This window comes from Meriones unguiculatus, chromosome 8 (genome assembly GCF_030254825.1).
Source record: "Meriones unguiculatus strain TT.TT164.6M chromosome 8, Bangor_MerUng_6.1, whole genome shotgun sequence".
In the NCBI taxonomy this organism is placed as follows: domain Eukaryota; kingdom Metazoa; phylum Chordata; class Mammalia; order Rodentia; family Muridae; genus Meriones; species Meriones unguiculatus.
This window is the reverse complement of record NC_083356.1, coordinates 72988664-73008751: the sequence shown is the minus strand read 5'-3', so window position 1 is coordinate 73008751 and position 20088 is coordinate 72988664. Positions and strand designations below refer to the sequence as shown.

The 20088-nt window shown below is 51.2% G+C and overlaps 1 protein-coding gene across 3 annotated transcripts in view; it reads right to left on the bottom strand.

Moving 5' to 3' along the window:
* Positions 1 to 5076: 5076 nt before the first annotated feature.
* The window catches only part of Ptpa (protein phosphatase 2 phosphatase activator), a 31163-nt gene continuing 16151 nt past the window's right edge, over positions 5077 to 20088 (bottom strand). For 2 of the 3 annotated variants that reach the window (XM_021650234.2, XM_021650316.2), the window contains 6 exons: positions 18225 to 18342; positions 16477 to 16576; positions 15785 to 15909; positions 14377 to 14477; positions 10032 to 10139; positions 5077 to 6471 (listed from right to left, as the gene is read on the bottom strand). In XM_021650234.2, the coding sequence (XP_021505909.1) occupies positions 6394 to 6471; positions 10032 to 10139; positions 14377 to 14477; positions 15785 to 15909; positions 16477 to 16576; positions 18225 to 18342 (630 nt within the window). In that variant the 3' untranslated portion in view covers positions 5077 to 6393. Of the gene's footprint in view, positions 6472 to 10031; positions 10140 to 14376; positions 14478 to 15784; positions 15910 to 16476; positions 16577 to 18224; positions 18343 to 20088 lie in introns of those variants that run through there. The other variant, XM_060389875.1, reaches the window with a different exon arrangement.

Here is a 20088-nt window from a genome sequence, read left to right as displayed (position 1 = left end):
GAGGGGCCCACTAATATCCTCCTTAGCCTCCCAGGTCTGCTATGAACCCTTCTTCTACACTCAGTGGAGACTGCTAAGTGCTAGGCTCTCTGGTTGATGCTCTGCTCTCCTTCAGCTTGCCTGCCAGAAACAGTAAGCATTGTGCAGAAAACTAAGGATAGCTGTGTTGGGTCAAAGCGAATCACACAGTGCTGGGTATCCCCAAGCGTGACTCAAACTCCAGAAGGCCACCACTATCACTCACCTTCACGGCCGTCTCCTGGTCCCTACATCTTCTGTGGTCACAGGCTCCAGCTGATGCTCCTGGTCTGTTCTTGCTCAGGGCTCTGCTCACAGGCTATCCTCTCCAACCTTCTGAAGGAGACTTGGAGCCCAGCTGCCTTGATAATGAGCCACCTTTTTCTGCAGCTGGTCCATCATGTTTCCCCCACCTGTCGGTTTCCTGAAGCAGGAAACAGTCTCATCTCCACATTCCCTGAATATCTTTATTGGGTGGACTCAAGAAAAACACACTGGAGCAGTGGTGGTGCACATCTTTAATCCCAGCACTTGGGAGGCAGAGGCAGACGGATCTTTGCATTGGAGGCTAGCCTGGTCTACAGAATGAGTTCCAGGACAGCTAAGACTACAGAGAAATGGGTGAAAAACAAAACAAAAACAAAAAAACCACAAAAACAAAACATATAACCTACGTTGGGGGCAATCAAGCCTTCAGCTTTGTTTTCCTGCAGTGCTCTCTCTTAGGAATGGGCCTCCCTGGAGCAAAAAGGCTGACATATTCAGACCCCAGACCCAAGCTGCTTAGTCCAGGTTCTTTTCAAGGTCCACTTGGCTCAGCATGGTGGCAGAGACATGCCCATCCACTGAGCTTCCTTGGACCCAAGGGTCAGAATTGCAGTCATCCTTCATGGGGACAGCATGGCCTGTCAGCGTCCCCATCTCACCTCCCACCTGCCCACGTCCTCGATGCCCCCACTGCTCACAGACCCCTCCACTAGTCTTCTGCCCTACCGCAGCTGATGCCCCTGCCTCACATTCCTTGCTCAAGTAAACCTGGTACAACCCACCAGTCAGCTCCCTCTTGCAGGACAGGACAAGTACCCTCTGGCTGCCTGGGGAAAGCTACTCATGGCCTCAAGGGTTGACTTCATCATCACCTACGCACCATATCCTTTTTAGCATGCAGAAAGCAGCTCGGCTCACCTTCTAAAAGCTCCCATGACCTCCAGTCTCACCCACTCAAAGGTTCTTCTGTCCTAAAGGCAGGCAGGCTGTGGGGGTCAGAGCAGCACGGAATACACAATGCCCCACTGAACATTCCTCCCTTCTCTGAAGGGGCTGGGCTAAAGACTCACCCGATTCAGGGAGATCTCAGACCATTCTAGTTAACACTGTGAGTTGTGAGGTAATGCCCACAGCCAGGCATCTATGTTGCTCTCATCTTCCTGTTCCCATTCCCAATCACCCACCCCAGTACTTTCCTCTGTTGTGGAGAAGCACCGTCAGCAAGGGTCTGAAGGCCAGGGCTTTGCCAGCAGGGCTTCCTGTCCCTCTTCTCTTCAGGCACTCTTCACTCTTGGCAAGGGTCTGCTGGCTACATCCTATCTGTATGCCAACTGCTCTCTATCACCTTTTCCAGTGCTGGACTGGGAACCCAGCATCTCCTCCCTTTTTCAGAACGTATACAGTGCTCTGGAACACTCTTCTCTCCCCCACCAGGAGCAGTCAAGCCATGCTAGCCAAGAATTTCCTGTATGCTTTCTCCTTCCCACCTTCCTTCCCCTGAGACAGCTTCACATAACCCATCGGACTACTTCTCACCCATCCCCATCCTTGGGCCAAACACAGCTAAGCCTCCCAAACCGGCTGTCTCCCCACTTACTCCAGGATTCTCTGGCGCCAAAATCAAACCCCAAACTCTCACCTATCTAGGAAGCCACCCTTTCTCCCACTGGGGTTCCTGGAACCCACACCCACACCATGGTTACCCTGCCTACCCTGGGGGCTCACCTTCAAGGTTCACCTTTATCTACCCATAAAAATTCAACTGTAAACCTAAAAGTTTCATGGGACTTTCACAACTGGAGATTTGGTGGTTCAGCTGGTACAGTGCTTGCCTAGTATGCACAAAGTCCTGTCCAATCCCCTGCACCTCCACAACTGGGTTTGGTGGTGCATGCCTCTAATTCCAGCACTGAGTGGGAAGACATGGGAGGATCAAAAGTTCATCAAGGTTTTCCTCAGCTACTCATCAAAGTTGAGAGATATGTGAGACCATCTCAAAAAAAAAAATTTTTTTAAAAAGAGTTTTAAATGATTTGCTGTATAGTGGTACACACCTTTAATCCCAGCACTCAGGAGGCAGAGGCAGGTGGATCTCTGAGTTCAAGGCCAGCGTGGTCTACAGAGTGAGTTCTAGGACAGCCAGGGCTACACAGAGAAACCCTGTCTTTAAAAAACAAACAAACAAACAAACAAAAACCAACCTAAAAAAAAAAAAGAAAAAGATATCTTTAAGGTCTGTTTTTATTAGCTAGGCATGATGATGCACATCTTTAATCTCAGAACTCAGGAGGCAGAAGCAAGCTGTGAATCTGAGGCCAGGCTGGTCTAAGCAGAACGTTTGAGGCCAGCCAGTGCTATGTAGAGACCGGTTCAAAAAACAAATTTGTGTTTTGTCTGCATGTAAACATAGGTGTGCAGTACCCACGGAGGCCAGAAGAGGGCACCAGATCCCTAGAACTCCAGTTAGAGAAAACTGAGCTACCATGCAGATGCTAGGAACTGAATATGGGTCCTGTGTAAGACAGCCAGTGATTAAACACCGAGACATCTCTCTGGCTTCTTACCTTTATTTGAAAATATGTGTCTGAGGGCTTTGCATACACATATGTTTGTGTGTCATATGCATGCAATGCACATGGAGGCCACAGAGAGCATCAGATCCCCTAGAGTTACAGATGGTTATGAAACCCATGTGGATGCTGGGAGCCAAGCATGACACTGAAGCTTCTGGACCTTAACCTGAGCCTTCTCCAGGCCCATCCCTTATTATTCATATATGCATTAGGGTTTGCCGCCATGGCTGTCTATGTGAGGGTACTGGATTCCCTGGAACTGCAATGACAGAGAGTTGTGAGCTGCATGGGTACTTTCTGGAAGACCAGCCAGTGCTGGGCCACTGCTCCACCTCCGCAGCACCCAGCCCTTATTTTTAATTAATGTAAGCGTATGCATCTATGAGTATGTGCACATAAGTACAGGCGCCCAGGGACAGACTAGAAGATTATTCCGACTACGGTATCTATTAAAGGTGACTGCACAGCCCTCAGGTATAACTCTGTAGATAACACCGTGTCACAGTGGGCTGGTCTGCATGAAAATGCACCCCACAGGCTCATTGCGAGCAGCAGTATTAGAAGGTAGTGTGGCCTTGGAGGAAATGTGTCACTGGGGCTGGCTTTGAGGTCTCAGAAGCTCAAGCCAGGCCCAGTCTCTTTTCCTGCTGCCCGCTGAAGCAGATGTAGAAATCTCCCGCTTCTTTTCCAGCAGCATGTCTCCCTGCTCGCCACCACACTTCCCACCATGCAGATAATGAAACGAAACCTCTGAACCTGTACCCTAACCCTAAGTCAGCCACAATTAGTTTCCTTTGAGTTGCCATTGTCATGGTGTTTCTTTATAGCAATCACCCTAAGACACATAGCATCAAAAGCTTGAACATGCCTGTGTGTAATTTAAAAAGCTTCCCCCTCCACTAGCCTCTTAATTGCAATCCACTAAATATTGTTCTTTTCTGGCATGCTGCAGTCTCAAACACACATCTATAGTGCCCTAGTGCAGTGGTTCTCAACCTGTGGGTCAGGACCCCATTGAGTATCAAGGAGCCCTTTTATAGGGTTGCCTAAAACCACTGGAAAACACAGATATTTACCTTACAATTAATAACAGTAGCAAAATTAGTTATGAAGTAGCAATGACATAATTTTATGGTTGGGGGTCACCACACATGAGGCACTCTATTAAAGGGTCACAGCATTAGGAAGGTTGAGAGCCACTGCTCTAGACCATGGCGTATTATTATGCCTGTTTTTCAGATGAAGAAACTGAAGCTCAGCCAGGTGTGGTGGCACACACCTATAACCTCAGCTCTCAGGGAGGCAGAGGCAGGCGGATCTCAGTGAGTTTGAGGCCAGCCTGGTCTACAAAGTATATCCAGGACACCAAGACTACAGGAAAACCCTGTCTTGAGGAAAAAAGAAAGAATTAAGGGAAGGAAGGAAGGGAGGGAGGGAGCAAGGAAGGCAGGAAGGGAAAAAAGAATGAAAGAAAAGAATGAATGAGCTGAAGCTCAGAGTGGTGAAGTCAGCCACCATGGATTTACTTCATTGCAAGCAGCGAGGCTTGGGTTTTAATTCAAGTGTGCTGGACACCAGAGACATGGCTTTGGGCAACCAAGGATGTCCAGAGGAAGAACAAGGTGACTGGGCTGAGGCTCCTCTTCCTGCCTTTGTGCAAAGCCTCCAGGGCCAGAAGAAAGGCTCCATTCAAAGGACAGGCACACACAGGAGTGCCTGGCGTGTCTAGAGCCCCACCGTACAGCCCTACTTAGCCTTAGCATAACAGATCAGATGGGTGGGCTCCACTGACAGAGGGCTCCACTTAAGAACTGAGGATCCAAGTTTCAATGTCAGCCTCAGGATCAGGAGTCCAGAACAGCTGTAGGAAGCTGGCATTTGGTGCCTGCTCAGCACGTGCCAGGCTTTGGAGGCACTTACACTGTCACAGTGACAACACAGCATGTGTTCTGAACCAGGCTTAGACTCAGGGTCACCAGTGCCACTTGTGATAGATAGTATCCATTTTCTAGATGAGGGTGCCAAGGTTCAGAGAGGCTCAGAAACCTACCCACAATCTTGTGGATGGGGGTGAGCAGGGGGATGGCCAGGATTTGAGGCCTCTTGTTTACTTAAGTCACTGTCACATATCGCATTCCCAGAAAGTCAACTGGTGGGGAGAAGAGCTACTGGGGAACGGTCACTCAGATGTGTCAGGAAAAGATGTCTCACACAAGGGCCAGGTGTAAAACAGAGGCTTTAATCCAAACAGCAAGGAAGGCGCAGGGCTAGGGACCCAGGAACAGGGGAGGGAGCCAGGAAGGCAGTGGCCTGGCCCTGGAAAGGAAGCTGGCACTGGGCCTTTCCTGGGAAACTGCCTGTGACTCTGATGACTTCAGTTCCAGCTCTGTCCAGATCACTGTTAATCCCTGGCCAAGCCCCTGAGTTGTGCTTCAGAGTGTCCACTCCCCAAAGGCTCTGTGGACAGACACAGATGGGCAGCGCAGAAGGGCAGGCCCAAGTGGGACAGGGACGCCTGCAGGTACCAGCGCAGCCATAGCACTGGGCGATTCCCCTCAGCAGTCCTACGATTCCAAGTCTATGCCCAGGCCCAGGGCACCACTTACCTCATCTCATTAAGGGAAGAGGGAGGAGCTGTTACCTTCTTTGCCCTCCCACACCAGCCACAACCTACCCAAGAGTAGATAAGCAAGCCAAGGGCCTCACTCAGGTGAAGCTCAAGGCCACACAAAGCAGGAGGAGGTAGAAGAATCAGTAGGCATAAGACTGACTGAAGGAAACCCGGTTCTAAACAGACACAATAGCCCTAATGCCTCCCTGAGACTCTCCCATTCTCCCTCTGCCAGACAGTTCTGGAAATCAACAGGCTTTCCCAGGAGCCCAGGGCAGCTTTCATAGCTAGGTTATCCCCAGGAAGGGGAACATTACGGTAACAGTCAAGAAACCTGGCAAAGGCAAGGGCCAAGGAACAAAAGCCAGAATAAGGATAGGCACAGGTACCCTCAGGGCCTAGGAGGCTATCCTGAGAAGGCGAGCCTCACCGTTCATGGCCCCTATACAACCATCTCCCCCAACCCAACCCTCCCCTCGGCTGCTGACAGCCTCTCCCCCTCCAGCCCCACAGCAGATAGCCAGTGGAAAACAGCTCTCTGGAAGCTGACCGGCCAGGCCCTGGAGGCCCAGCATTTCTACACTTAAGGAGGCATCACATCATGGGAAGGAAAGGGAAAGCAGTAGGAAGAGCAGGAGGTCCTTGTCTCACAAGAGCCTGGGCAGGAGGGAAAGGAAGCAGGGAGGACAGGGATGGGCAGGAGGCCTGGGAACAGGTCCCAGTCCCTCTCTTCTTTGTCCACCCAGATGGACAGTCAAAAACTGGCCACACTTTGGTTATTTCCCCCAACTCAGGCCCTGCTTAGCACCCATCTCAGTAAACAGCCTCTCATCAAACAGAAAGAACAGAAGGTGGGTGGGAAGGGCGCCGGGTCAGAGAGGGCACAGGAACCTGGCCAGGGTGGCTCTGGTGGCTCAGCCTCTCCTAGCCTGACGTGACTGGATGGATGGGCAGCAGGCTCCCGAACTTGAAGTGCTGGATCACAGGGAACTTCTCCAGGCACTGAGAAAGGAGGGAAGACCAGGGAGGTGAGGCATGTTTTGCCTCTTGCATCCCCAGGGACCCAAACATGAGGGCTCAGACTAAAGCTGCCTCTATGGGGTATCCATCAATGCTCAAGAAGCCACCCAATCAGAGCAGCCCCTGGCCTATGAGGGCAGTCTTGTTTACCCTGGCCCTACCTCCCATTTAAAGGCACCCACACAGCACAAGCCAAGACAGGCAGCTAAGAGACGCAGAGGGGAAGCTGGCCATAAGAAATGGAAAAGATCCCAGGACCCCACAACCTCCACACCAGTCCTGACCCTGGAGGTATGAGTACATCTGAAAACAACTGAGAAGAGGATAGGGCCTATTTACTATAGTCTTCGGGTCTCTAGCCTAAAAAGGCATCTTGGCTCTTCAGAGTGAGACAAGAGGAGTGGGCTGACACCAATGCCCCACCTTGGCAGCAGCCCCTGTGAATGTCAGGGCAATAGCACTGATGGTAAGGCAGAGAGATGGGGACTCCCTTAGCCCAGTTCAGACACCTGGCCAGGAGAAGTGGAGACCTAAAGGCAGCCTGACCCCAAGCCCACAGCCCTATAACCTTCGCTCGTCACTAGCTCACTGTCTCCCAGGTAATAGCTCCAGCCAGGATGTGAAGATGGGATCTGGCAAGCTGGCCTGGCCTCTTCCTATACTTTGGCCTCAGAAACAACCCTCAGTGTGGAAGGGCTGTTGGGGAATAAGACTTATGGCCTCAGAAGAGGTAAGAGCCTGGTTCTGCCTGTGATGAAAGGAATAACCTGACTGGCTCATCTTCCTTCACCCCAGAAACCAGCTTCAGAACAAGGGGGAGGGGCCTATATAGGAGCAAGTAGAACAGAGACTGAACTCAAGTATAGAGCCAGGCCTGATAAAGAAAGTGGGGAGAAGGGAGGTGCAGCAAGTCCCTAGGGGAGGAGCAGCATGTCCAGGCCTGAGGCAAGGCAGCTGCCATGGTGCTTATGTCATCAGGAAGTGGTAGGAGTTTGGAAGGCACCCCCCCCACCCCGCGCCTGGAATTCCAGAAAAGGTCAAAGGTCAACCTGCCCCAAGCTCTCACAGAAGAGAAGCCAGAAAGGCAAGTGGGGGAAGGGCAGAGATCCTCCTCATTCTGCCCAAAGAACTGCCAGGAGCTCAGCTGCAAAGAAGCTGCTAGGGAGGAGGAAGTCCAAGGCCTCAGGGTAGGAGAAGCATCTAGGAGGGCCTTTCTCTCTGAAGTCTGCTTCAGGAGCCCATCCTCTCCAGACCCCAGCCCACAATCTAGGCTGGGTGGCCTGTGATCCAAAGAGAGAAGCAGTCCTCTCCAGGTATAGTGATAGCTTTTACAACAGAAAGATCTCCACCACACAAGGCCCAGCAAGCCCCTGATACTTCTCTTCAAAAACCCAGGTCAGACAACTTGACAGTTAATCAAGGCTGTCTAATACCAGGCTTGATCAGACCTCTGTTGGCAGCTCAGGGTGCCATGGCCTTGTACCTCAAAACTAGTAAGCCTTGGGCTGGAGAGATGGCTCAGTGGTTAAGAGCACTGTCTGCTCTTCCAGAGGTGGAGTTCAATTCCCAGCAACCATCTGGTGGCTCACAACCATTTGTAGTGAGATCTGGTACCCCCTTCTGGCATGTAGGTATACATGTAGGCAGAACACTATAAATAATCAATAAATAAATCTTTAAAAAGAAAAAATTAGTGAGCCTCAAGGTTTTCCCTGTGGAGAACTGGGCTGAAAAAGTAGATCCTTTCCTGGGTCTTCTGAGCAGCAGCTTATAGCACCCCCATTCTCAGAGCACAGTAAGAACTAGGAACTGCTGGGCAGTGGTGGTGCATGCCTTTAACCCCAGCACAGAGGCAAGCGGAACTATAAGTTTGAGGCCAGCCTGGTCTATATAGTGAGTTCCAAGACAGCCAGGACTGCACAGAAAACCCTGCCTTGGGGAAAAAAGACAGAGAGAGAGAGAGAGAGAGAGAAGGAAAAAGAAGAGAACTGGATACTACAGAGCCTTGAGGTACTCATATCTGTCAGCAAGTTGCAGAATTACCCTACAAATATAGCCTGGCACAGAAGGTCTGAGCCAGGGCAGGGGTCACCTCTGCTACATGCACCAGGTGACATGTCCAGTCTTCAGTCACACCACCCTTTCGGTCAACAACTGCAGTTACCTAGCAATGCCTTTAGGCCCTGCCAAGGCCTGTGTGTTGTGCTTCCATCTTGTACCTTACATGCTCCTCCCTCAGCCTGCAGATCTGCCTCTGAAAGGCCTTCTTCTCAGGAGGCTGGGTCAAGCAGGCTTGGAGACACACAAGGCCAGCATTTAGGATCCTAAGTACGGAGTCCTGCCTTTCATGTGTGTGTATGTGGAGGTGCTATATACTGACACTCTCCAGTAGCAGGGCAGTCTTTTGGGGGAGCAGCAGAAGTAAGACTATGGAGACAGGACCAAGGATAGTGCCCCGGTCCTGGAGCTGGCAGGTAGAGCAGGAAGAAGTATGGGCAGCTCCAGGAACGACCTCCTAGATGAGAGAGGCTTGTGAGCTGGTTGAAGTCTAAACACAGGATGTGAAGTCTAGAGGAAGAGCATCCAGAGGGGAGAACAGAAGGAAAGATGGCCAGGTCCAGGCTCAGACCTGGTCAGATCATACCCTATTAACCCCTTCAGAGCCAATCCTAAGGCATCAGGCCAGGGGGAAACATTTGTACTACCAAATCCAGCTGGCCTCTTGGTCCTTCACCATTGTCCTGCCCCTGATAATGGATGGGATAAGCTCTGAGCTCAGTGAAGGAGACTCCTCCAGAAAAGGAGGGATAATGGTCAAGAATCAAAGATGGGCCGCTGCAGGACAATACCAAGGCTATTAGTTAGTGTGTATGTGCATGTGTGTAGAGGGGGCACTTCTAGAACTTATGGCCCAGGAGGAACTACACAAGAAAGCCAAAGCGGAGTAGCTCCAGGATAAGTGGTTTAAGTTATGGGAGAGGCCAAGCAGACAGGTAGAAAGATGTCCTCTCTCCTTTCTGTGGAGAGTATAGGAGGCCCTAGGAAGGCAGACATCTTTCAGTAGAGGAAGCTCCCCAGCCCAAGGTCTTTCCCAGAAACAGAGTTATGAGCTGAAAGCAGAAAAGACCTACACTCTTCCCAAGCACCTGAAATGGTCATTAAATAATGCCAGTGACCTCCCCCCACCCCACCCTCTTTCCAGACACCCTCTACAGCAGGACAGCTCACTTTGGATAGTGGTTCTAAGATCACACCTACCCCAAGGATGTCCTGATCACTTTGGGAGACGCTCAGGCTATCAGAGCTCTGAGGGGCCTTGGGCCATTTGTCAGGGAGAAAGAGAATCCCTAACTTCTCCAGCAGCATAGGCTGTTTCAGTGTCTTATGACTGCCCATCCATCATGTTCTGAGGCCCCGCCCAGGTTTTAGAGAGCTGGCCCAAGGGCCAGAGCAAAACAGTGTGGTAGGGAATCTGTAGTCCTAAACTCAACCCCAGGGCCAAGTGACAGCAGGGGAAGGCAGGCTGGCCAGACCCCACTCACCTCCGCCTTATACATACGGATGAGGCCCTGGTTCACTTTAGACCAGGAGGGGACAGCACTGATGTTCCAGAGCTGGTTGGAGTGCTCTGCAAAGGGGCCGGTCTTCATCTGGAAGAGAAAGTCCGGGAACTAGAGGCAGAGGCCAACTGGGGTCTACGCTGCTCTCTGGCAGACATAGACTCTCACTCTTTCTCTCTCACATGCACTTATATACACAGACTCTCAACTATACACACATACTGTTTCTCTCTCCTCTCTCTCTCTCACACACACATTCTCTCACACATACACATTCATACACACACTCTCTCACAGTTTCTCTCTCCTCTCTCTCTCTCACACATATTCTCTCACACATACACACTCATTCACATACTCTCTCAAATACACAGTTTCTCTTTCTCACACACACATTCTCTCTCACACATACACACTCATACACTCTCAATTACACACATACTGTTTCTCCTCTCTTTCTCTCACACACGCACACAAGGAAGGGCTTAGGCTACATGGCCTGCTGAAAAAAACAAACCCTCTCTCACCCGCATCTTCTGCTTAGCTCTCTTTCACACAGATAAAACAGAGGCTCCATTCCCAATACCTATCAAATTTAGCAACCCTAGGAAAACAAAATCTCCACCCTGGAAGAGTAGGATGTGTTCCCATCCACCCAGTAGAATGCTTGGTCTGTACCTGCCAGGCAGACCTCAGAGGGCAAGAAAGGGGCTGTGGGGAGGGCCCTGATGGATCTGCCCTCAGCACAGAAGACAGAGAGGGAAGAAATGAGTGGTAGGCAGGGGGGAGGCTTGGGCTCCAGAGCACAGGAGGATTTGTTTAGCAAGGTCAAGAGAAGGACAAAAATAACAACAGCAACAAGACGAGCAGAACACGGAACAGTCCATCGCCATGGTTCTTCTTGCTCATGAAGCCAACTCCAGGAAGACAGGGAAGCACTACAGCAAGGCCAGTACAGTTCCTGTGACATCAGACCCACAACACGGGGAAAGGAAAGCCTATGTCTTGGTGGATTCTGCCAGTGAGAGCAAGGCCTGTCCATTCATAGCTATTAGCTATGCAGCTCAGCACGCTCTCCTCACTCCTTTCCCACTTTACAGGCAGCAGTGAGGAGCAGGGCTCAGCTTCCAGGCCCAGGTTACAGAGAAAGACCGAAAAGCAGAGGGGCTGAGCCTGGCAAGGAAGCGAGGAGTGTAAGGTGCCAGAAGCCATGCACGGAAGTGGGGGGGGGTGAGGTAGGGGCTACTCCGAGAAGAAAGGACAAGCCCAAACTTCCAACATAGGGGTATCACAGGCCACGTTAGTGCTGTGGCTTCACCTGGTGGCCCACTCCTACAGGCCTCTAATTCAGTAAGAGCAACTTCTAGACTTAAAGAGAAACGCTGCCTTTTTCCCTATCACCTCCCTCCCCTGGCAAAAATCCCCAGGGAGAGCCAGTCTCAGTGGTCCTCCCCACTGCTGAGGTGACACCAGGCTTCCAAAGCCAGCCCAGCTCCCTACCAGGCATTTGTGGAGTTTTTCCTAGACCAGGACCCAAGAGAGGTAGGCAGAGTTTATAGGGCCCTCAGCTTCCTGAGATTTACCCGAACACTCCTGCAAAGACTCCACCCTCGGTCCCTACTCCCCCACGCTCATTTTGCACACTTGCAGGCTAGAGGCATGGCTAGAGGCATGGGACTGTGGGAGCTGGGAAACAGAGTCTCCTCCAGAGACCCCTTGAGAAAACTACCAGCTGCTTTGTCTCACAGCAGGTGCTCCAAGGCCTGCTCAGCAAGAGCGCTGGGAAAAGAGACAGATAAAGGGACACCAAGACTCCGCCTGCGCCTGCGGGTCCAGCCTCACTCATCAGCAAGGGACATTCTGAAAAGGAGGTGTGGCAGGCTGCAGAGCCAGAGGGAGGCCAGAGAGTTGTGCAGCCCAGTAAGTCCCTAGAGAGGCCAACCCCACCCCCAAGGCCTTCAGTGCCTCAGGTCTCCCAAGTCCTTCAGAAGGAGGTTCTGCAACTCAGAGACAGGAAAAAGAGAGAGAGAGAGAGAGAGAGAGAGAGAGAGAGATGAGGAGGAAAAAAGAAATTGGGGGTGAGAAGACAAAAAAAAATTTAGCTCATTCTAGCCACAAAGGGAGAAGAGAAAGAGCGAGAACAAGCAAGCAACTGCAGTCCCGCAGTGACCCCAGGGGAATCGTGTGAGTCAGAGCAGCCATATTGAGCAGGAAATTACTCACAGACGCTGCGTTCCTGCCTCTCCACTCCCCAGAGAATCGGCCTTTTGTAAATGGTTCCTCTGTCAGTAACTGAGGGGGATGGGCGGGGGTGGGGGAGGCTCAGCACAGCGCCTTCCTGTCAGCTCCTTCCCTTCCAGCTGAAATCTGATCCCTCCCTTCCCAAAACTCCAAATTTAGAAGCCAGATTGAAACTGAAATTCTTTTCCTGCCTGCCCTGGGCTCTTAAAGGCGCCAGTGCTGCATTTCCTGAAGCAGTAGGGGCCCTGCAAGGTGGGCTTCCTCGCTGCCATGCCCAGGGCTATCAAAGCAGTCCTGACACAAGGCCCAGGAAAGAAGAGAAGTGGTATCCTTCCCAGCTTCCTTGGGAGGCAACAGTGCCAGCTTCCTGACCAAGAGCCCTGAACACCCAGGAGGCTTCCAGGTTGCTGTGCCCCAGGGTCTGGGTGACCTAACCCACTTACTGATCAGGGGTCATAAACCACTGCCAACTTCATGAAGTGCAGGGGTAGGACATACATATCTGTGAAACAACAACAGGGTGTTGCAGCAGCAGCAACCCCAGGCAGGCAAAAGGCCTTGCTACCAGAGTGCCTAGCAACCTACCAGAGCTTGATCCAAAGAGCCTAGAACCAAGAGAAAACCAAGCCTCGTACCACAGCCAAAGTGCTACCCCTCCCACTTCCCACCTCAGTTACTGAAGCCACCAGAGTTTGGTGTGCTGTCAGCGCCACCTTGTGGTTACTTTGGACTACCTTCTATAGGGTCCTCTCTCCCAAACTTTCTGGGGTTTTACACCAGCAGGAACAAATAAACAAAAACCACACTAAATCTTAGCATGAGATTGATTCCCAGTCCCTGAAGCCCAGCCTGGCCTGCCTCCTTGTTAGAATTATTGACAGGGACACAAGGGGCTTAAGCAGCCACCCGGGGAAGCAGAAACAGCTTAGGCTTTGGCCTCAAGCAGCCAGCTCCAGAATCTGTGGCTCATTCCTTCCCTTCTCACCCTAGATTGTCCCCAGACCCTTGCGCCACGCTGAAGTCCTGCAAAGATGGCTTTCAAGGCAGTGAGCCAGGTTGCTCCCAGGCCTTCTGACCTTGAGCCTGCCACACTGCTGAAGGCAGCATATCTCTAAGAACCAAGTAGTGGCCGCCCAGTCCTAGCTCTATTTGCTGACTTGGAAAAAAGTGTGCTATTCCCTCTGGCCCCTGGAGTTTGGCAAAAGCCTCAGGCGAATGCTGACCAGAAGGAACTCAAGAGTCAATGCTGCTAACCAGGCTTTTCCCTAACTCAGAAGTTCAGAATAGAGAGCAAGAAAGTAGTCTCCATCGGTAGGAGACCATGTGTAATTCCACAGAGCAAACATACACAGGGGTATAGAAAGAACAGACAGACAGACTCTGTAAGTTTGGGATCAGAGTTTACAGATATAGGTAAAGAGAATGAAAAGTTCTAACACATCCTAGAAGCAAGGCCCTGAGACTCTGTGTCCCTTGATGAATTCCTGGCTCTTATCCACAAGATTCTAAGAGAAAAGGCTGGCATGGGCCCAAAGCCATGAATTTTTAGTCCCTGGGCCACCTTGGGGAATGTTCCAGCACCACACTATAGGGTGCGGTGTCTGGGGTCAGGGTGACAAGAGCATCCAGTTATGGAATCTGCCAGATAGTGCAGGGCCATTTCCTGCCACCACAGGCTGCTCATTTATTTTCCCCTCTAGCACACTGCTGAAGTACAGAAGAAGTCAGAGAGCTAACCACTCACATCACTTCAGCTTCTCTTAGGATTTCAGCACATGGCTCTAGAGACCTCACTGGGCCCTGATGGACAAAGCCACCACAGTGTCTGCCACCCTTTTAAGCCTGCTGCCTGGTCACCAAGTCTAGCTAAGGACTACAACTTAATCCATCAGTCAAGAGCCTCGGGGATGAGTCCAGCACCTTATTTTGTAATCCCAAGCAGTCAGGAGGTTGAGGCAGGAAGACTGTCATGAATTTAAGGGCAGCAGAGTAAGAGTCTAACTCAAGCCACACGATGAAGATTCCCCGGGGTCTGGGAGAAGGCTGGCCGCAGAGGCTGGCTCCCAGAGGCTGGTGTGGCTCTCACCTCGGTGATGAATAGGATGCACTGCAGGAACATGTAGTCTTTGTGGTTCTCGCTCACCGCCTTCTCATCCACAAAATGTCGGGGCTCCAGGTGGGGATGGTCTGGGAAAAGCGAGGCCTGGGATTCAGAGCAGCCCTAACCAGCTCAGAACAAGGTACCCACCAGACATTTCACAATGGTGGAGTGTCTGCCTAGTGCACCACCACAATGGGACTGACAGATCCCTGTCAGCTAGTGAGGTGCCCCGTGTACACAGCTAGCCACCGGGCATGTACCTGTGGTGACAGGTGCACACAAACCTGGGTGCTACCAATCAGCAGAGGGACTAGCCACACGCGGGTGCCGTGAATCCCTTAACCACACAGTTCTGGTCCTGACTCGCCAGTGTAGCCTCTGCTCTTTAAGCACCACTGGAGGGTGTACACCTCAGAGGTTCCCTCAGCTGCGTGTGGTGGTGGTCACCTTTCTTCCCAGCACTCAGACAGGCTAAGGTCCAGGACAGCCAGGGGGGAGAAATGCCTCGAGTGGAGCTGTGTGCACACTCACTGTGTCAGGAAGACGCCGTGGTGAGGAAAGCACACACTACAGTGCTCATGCAATGAAAGTGCGCAGCTATACACAGGAGCTGGAGGACTGTGCCCCAGCAAACCAAATTCAGCTCAACACATGGCAGTGAGACCCCGGATGGATGGATCCAGCCTTTCTGCAACTATGAAGCAAGACTGGAATCTAGCACGCGCATCCGAATGCATGCACCCTGCCAGATGCTGGGCCACACTAGGCATGGTATCTTCCTGGTCCCTGAGAAGACTGTGGGGGATGTGCCTAGAATGGCAAGTTCTTGGCCATGAGGCATTTGTGGGTATTAATTAGTAGCAGCTCATTCTCCATGGAACTAAAGATGATCACTAACCCTGCCCAATGGCAGACCCCAAGATGTCAGCATGCCTGGGTGGTCATTTCAAAGTGAGGAGCATGACAGAGCAGACCTGGGAAGCACACAGGAAGCAGCACTTGGCAGCAATTCCCCATCGCAACCCCTGTGCAGAGCTCCACTGGAACAGTGGATGACACTCACGAGCACCACATCAAAAGAGCCCCATATTTCAACATGAGCCCCACAGGAGTGGGCTGCCCTCCCCCCAGTCTGTTATGCACCGAGTACATGCCCCTGGCTCCAGTCCATGTCACTTTCCATTATTTTGGTGGCATCCCACCTTCACCTCCTCTAGCTGGCCACACTGACTCAAAGCATTAAGTCAACAGCAAACAGCCTCCGTCAGTAGCTGGTCTAATGTCCTGCTCTACAAGCTGTCATTGTGCGCCCTGGGCAAGAGGAAGGGAAAATGAGACTGGGGGAGCACAGCACCGTGGGGTGCCGGGAATAGATGTGACCACCTGCTAGTACCTATGAGCTGTGAGCTGCCCCAGATGAAGGGCAGGAACTGGAAGTCATCCAGACCCCACACGCCCTGGCTGCCTGCAGGCTCCATCCTGTACGTCTTCTGCAACTTCCGCATAACCTCAAGATACCTGTGCAGGAGGGGCAGGAAGAAGAGAGAAAGGTGAGAAATGGAATTCTTCAGCACAGGAAGGGTAGAGAGAATGGTGAGGCTGAAAGAGCCAGTGGGGCTTTTTTCTTTTCCCCTCATATGTCTTCTGTCAGGGAAAGGGACAGAATACCACCTGGAAACCAAGCTTACTGTCATCTACCCCTACCAACTTATAGTACCTTTCTCTAACCTCAGGTCCCTTTAGAAGAGGGGTAAAGGCACAGATGTCAGACGCTGGAAGCTGTGTCCTGGGGTCAGCTGCAGAGCCATACCTGTGCCTCAAGAGCAGCACACCAGTGTGCCGGGGGACTGCACAGCTCAGAGCAGGTCTCTGCACATTTCTGCTACCCAGAAGAGTACCTCCTGCCTGTGGTGCACTGTGACCTCAACAGAGACCTGTCTCTTTCCTCTTCTATAAGAGGGAGGCAGCTGCTACTGAACAGGGCTGTGAAAATTTAAGGGATGGGCAACCTCAGAGCTGTGCCTCCATGTGGTGAACACCAGGTGCCACATGCCACCTCCTCCCAGCCAAGCCGCCGCCACTCACCTATCAAACACCTTGAAGACAATAGCCACCTGGTCGTCCACCCGGAGCACGCCAATCTTGCAGAGACAACAGAGGAAAGCAGCAAAAGCAGCCTCGTGTCCTGAGGAAGAAAACAGCCAACACCAGCTGACATCTCCCGGAATTGCCCCAGCACCCAGCTCATTTGAGCAGGAAGCCACATACTGAGGTGGAGGCTCCCTGTCCAGAGCACTGGCACTCTTCCTGACTTTCTGCACAGGCCCGGACATCTTACTCTATAGGTCTGAGCATCTACTCTGTGGGTACTCACTACCCATGCTGGGTCCCAGGAACAAATGAGTCCTTGCCTCAAAGAGCTCACCATCTGTCAGAGACCACAGACATTAAACATCCAGGTACAACTTTATTTGAGTCTAGCTATGCGGGAGACAGGTAGGTAACTGAGGCACATCCCAGGAAAACCAACTTCAGAGTTCAAGGTTTTCCCCTTAGGAAATGTTTGAAATAAAGAGGAATGGGAGATGGCCAGCAACAAGGACCATTGGAAATCATTTTAGCCAGAAGCAAAAGCATACAAAGGGCCAACACAAGTAAGCAGTGCCTTCAGCAGAGGGCAAGAGAGAATGCTCTCAGATGGGTCTCCCCAGACACGGGAGGAAGCTTGGCCGAGAGCACTGGGAACACACAGACAGACTACAAGCTAGAAGGTACCCTCCTCTCTCTCCAGTCACACCCACCAGCAACAGTCAGCTCTGCACAGAGCACCGGCTGGGCCTGCTCCTTCTCAGGTGCATAACCACGTGTTCCCAGCTGTTTCTACAGCAGGGGAGCACACCAGAATCTGGAAGCCTTCAAACTACACTCAGGGTGCCCACTGCCTAGAAATCCTTTTCTAATTGGGTCTTTTGGTTTTTTGTTTGTTTTTTCGAGACAGGGTTTCTCTGTGTAGCCTTGGCTGTCCTGGACTCACTTTGTAGACCAGGCTGGCCTGGAACTCAGAGATCCACGTGCCTCCCTGAGCACTGGGATTACAGACATGTGCCACTGTGCCCAGCTCCTAGTTAGGTCTTAATCAAAGCTCCACACATCCCAGTGTTTCTGAACTGTTCCCAGCAGCAGGCAGAGCAAAGAACAATGTTCTCCAAAGCTCTGGATCCAGAGGAACCTTAGCCAGCACGTGCCTGAGACTAGGCTCTCTCTGACCCTCTCCTTCTCCAAGCAAGTGGAAGGTAGTACATCTCCCACATGCCTACTTTAGGGAGAAGAAAGGAAGCCCTTACCCCAGCAAGGTCCCCTGGACTATAGAGGCTGCTCTGACCTAGAGAACACTTCTCTTGGCTGAAATGGATGACAGAGCCAATGATCATCAGCATGAAGAAAAGAGCTGAGAGACAAGAGATGTCAGGGAGAGAGTGGGCTATCAAAGGTCTTCTCTCAGCTGCCTTGAGTAAATTATCATTAGAGGGATGAGGAGCTTAAGCGGCTTCATAATCAACTGAAACCAGTTTCAAGCAGGTGCCATGTCTGTGGCAGTAGCACCACCTGGTGGAATAAGATACACACACACACACACACACACACACACACACACACACTGCTGGACACACTCCCAAACCCATACCCACATCCACCCTACTGATGGACACACACACAAAACAGGGGCCTGACTCAGAGGACCCCAAGACTGTGTGGAACACAAAGACATCAGCTCAGGCAACGTGAAGAAAGCAGCAAGGTCCCAATCACCCAGAGGTCCCAGCAGCAGATACCTGTGCCATAGTCAATGCGTGTGGAGTTCCCCACAGCCTCCTTCAGGTAAACTGCCACTTCGGGCACAGCAGCTGCCAGGTGGGGGGGGACCACTGTGGCCACCAGGTTTTCTGCTTCCTGATAACGTAAGAGACACACAGTGGTGGCAGCAGATTAGGCAGCATATGGGTGAGCAGGCACCTAGGGGCAGCATCTATCTGGGGGTCCAGGCTGCCAGACTGGCCTGCTTCCCAGTTCTCACTGGCCAGAGAAAAGGGGAGGGGCGATAACAGAAAGACTCCTGGGGTGACTCTTGGAGCAAGACAAGAGATCAATTCTCCCAAAGGCCCATAGAAATCATGGGGCATCAGGCCTATTATCCTCCTAGTTGTTGGTTTGACTCCCAGGATATAAGTGTAGCCCTTAAGTCTACCATGACATACACAACAATGTTCCAAACAGCATTATTTGTAGTAGCCAAAACATAAAAATTCAATGAGAATGTCCCAAAATAGCAGAATGAATAAAACTGTACATAGTTCTACAACAGAATACTACACAAAAAAGAAAAAGATATGCCACAAGTGACAACATGATGAATCTGATGCATATAACATCAAGTAAAGGAGGCTACACAAACATGAACTTCATACAGATAAGGAGCGTAAGAGAATCTGGGGATATCCACTTCCCCTAGTTAGGTGGGGCTTGCCAGAGAGCAGGAATCTTGTGCAATATGATTGGGTGGTGAGTGCACTAAACAACACAAAGATTCACCAAGGTGTAAGGCTACTGTCAGCTTTCTTCTAAGTTCTAATTTTAATCTTCTGTAAAACCAAGGCCATGTACCACCAGAGTCCAGAGGCAGCCTGAGGCTGCTCCTGGGACAGCAGCATGCTCACAGAGAGACACTGACAGACTAGTAAGGACCACATCTCTCTAGGCTGGAGCTTGTGGGCATCTCTGCCACGGTTCTGCCACAGGCCCTGCCTGGCCCTGCGAGGGCTGCTACTCTCCACAAAAGCCCAAAGCTGTATTCTCCCACATACTCCAAAAAGGGAGCTTCTTCCTAAGACTAAAACTTCGGGCGTGGGGGTACACAGGAGCCTCACTTCTTCCCTCTTTCCACTGCCCTCAATAGCACAGGGCTAGGGGTATGGCACCATACAAAGCACTCTATGAACTTCCCTCAGAAATGAATTACAAATCAATTGCATTTGTGTGTTTTTGGCAGTGCTCTCCTCTGCTTCAACACATGTCACTGCAGCCTTGGTTCTGGACACACAACATGCATCTGTGTACCATGCATGCTGTCATGTATGCCTGCCATCACATTACACAACACCACTGAGCCCTGACTGACACACCCAGGCTCAGATGTTGGGACGCTGGTCTGTTATGAACTCAGGGCTTTCTCTGCACACAGCAATCGCTAATACAAACATAGTGGTTTAACTACAGAAAACAAAGACTTCTAATATTCCTGCTGCCACCTCAAATTAATGTATCTCTAGACTGTGAGAGATGCTCGGCTGTTTTTATGATTTCGTTTACACGTATGTGTATGCCTCGTAGCATATGTGTATCATATGCATGCAAGTGTCCTTGGAGTCCAAAAGAAGGTGCTGCACTTACAGGGAGTTGTGACCCAGTGTTGGTGTTGGGAACTGGACTCCATTCCTTTCATTCCAATACTCAAGAGGAAAAAGGGTCTCTGTGAGTTTGAGGCCAACCTGGTCTACAGAACGAGTTCCAGGACAGCCAGCATGAACTAGAAAGACTCTGGCTCAAAAGAAAATCTGCTCTTAACTGCTGAGCCATCTCTCCAGCCACAGAGATTATTTAATTTTAAAAATTTGAGTTGTCAACCTGAGTTTAAAAAAA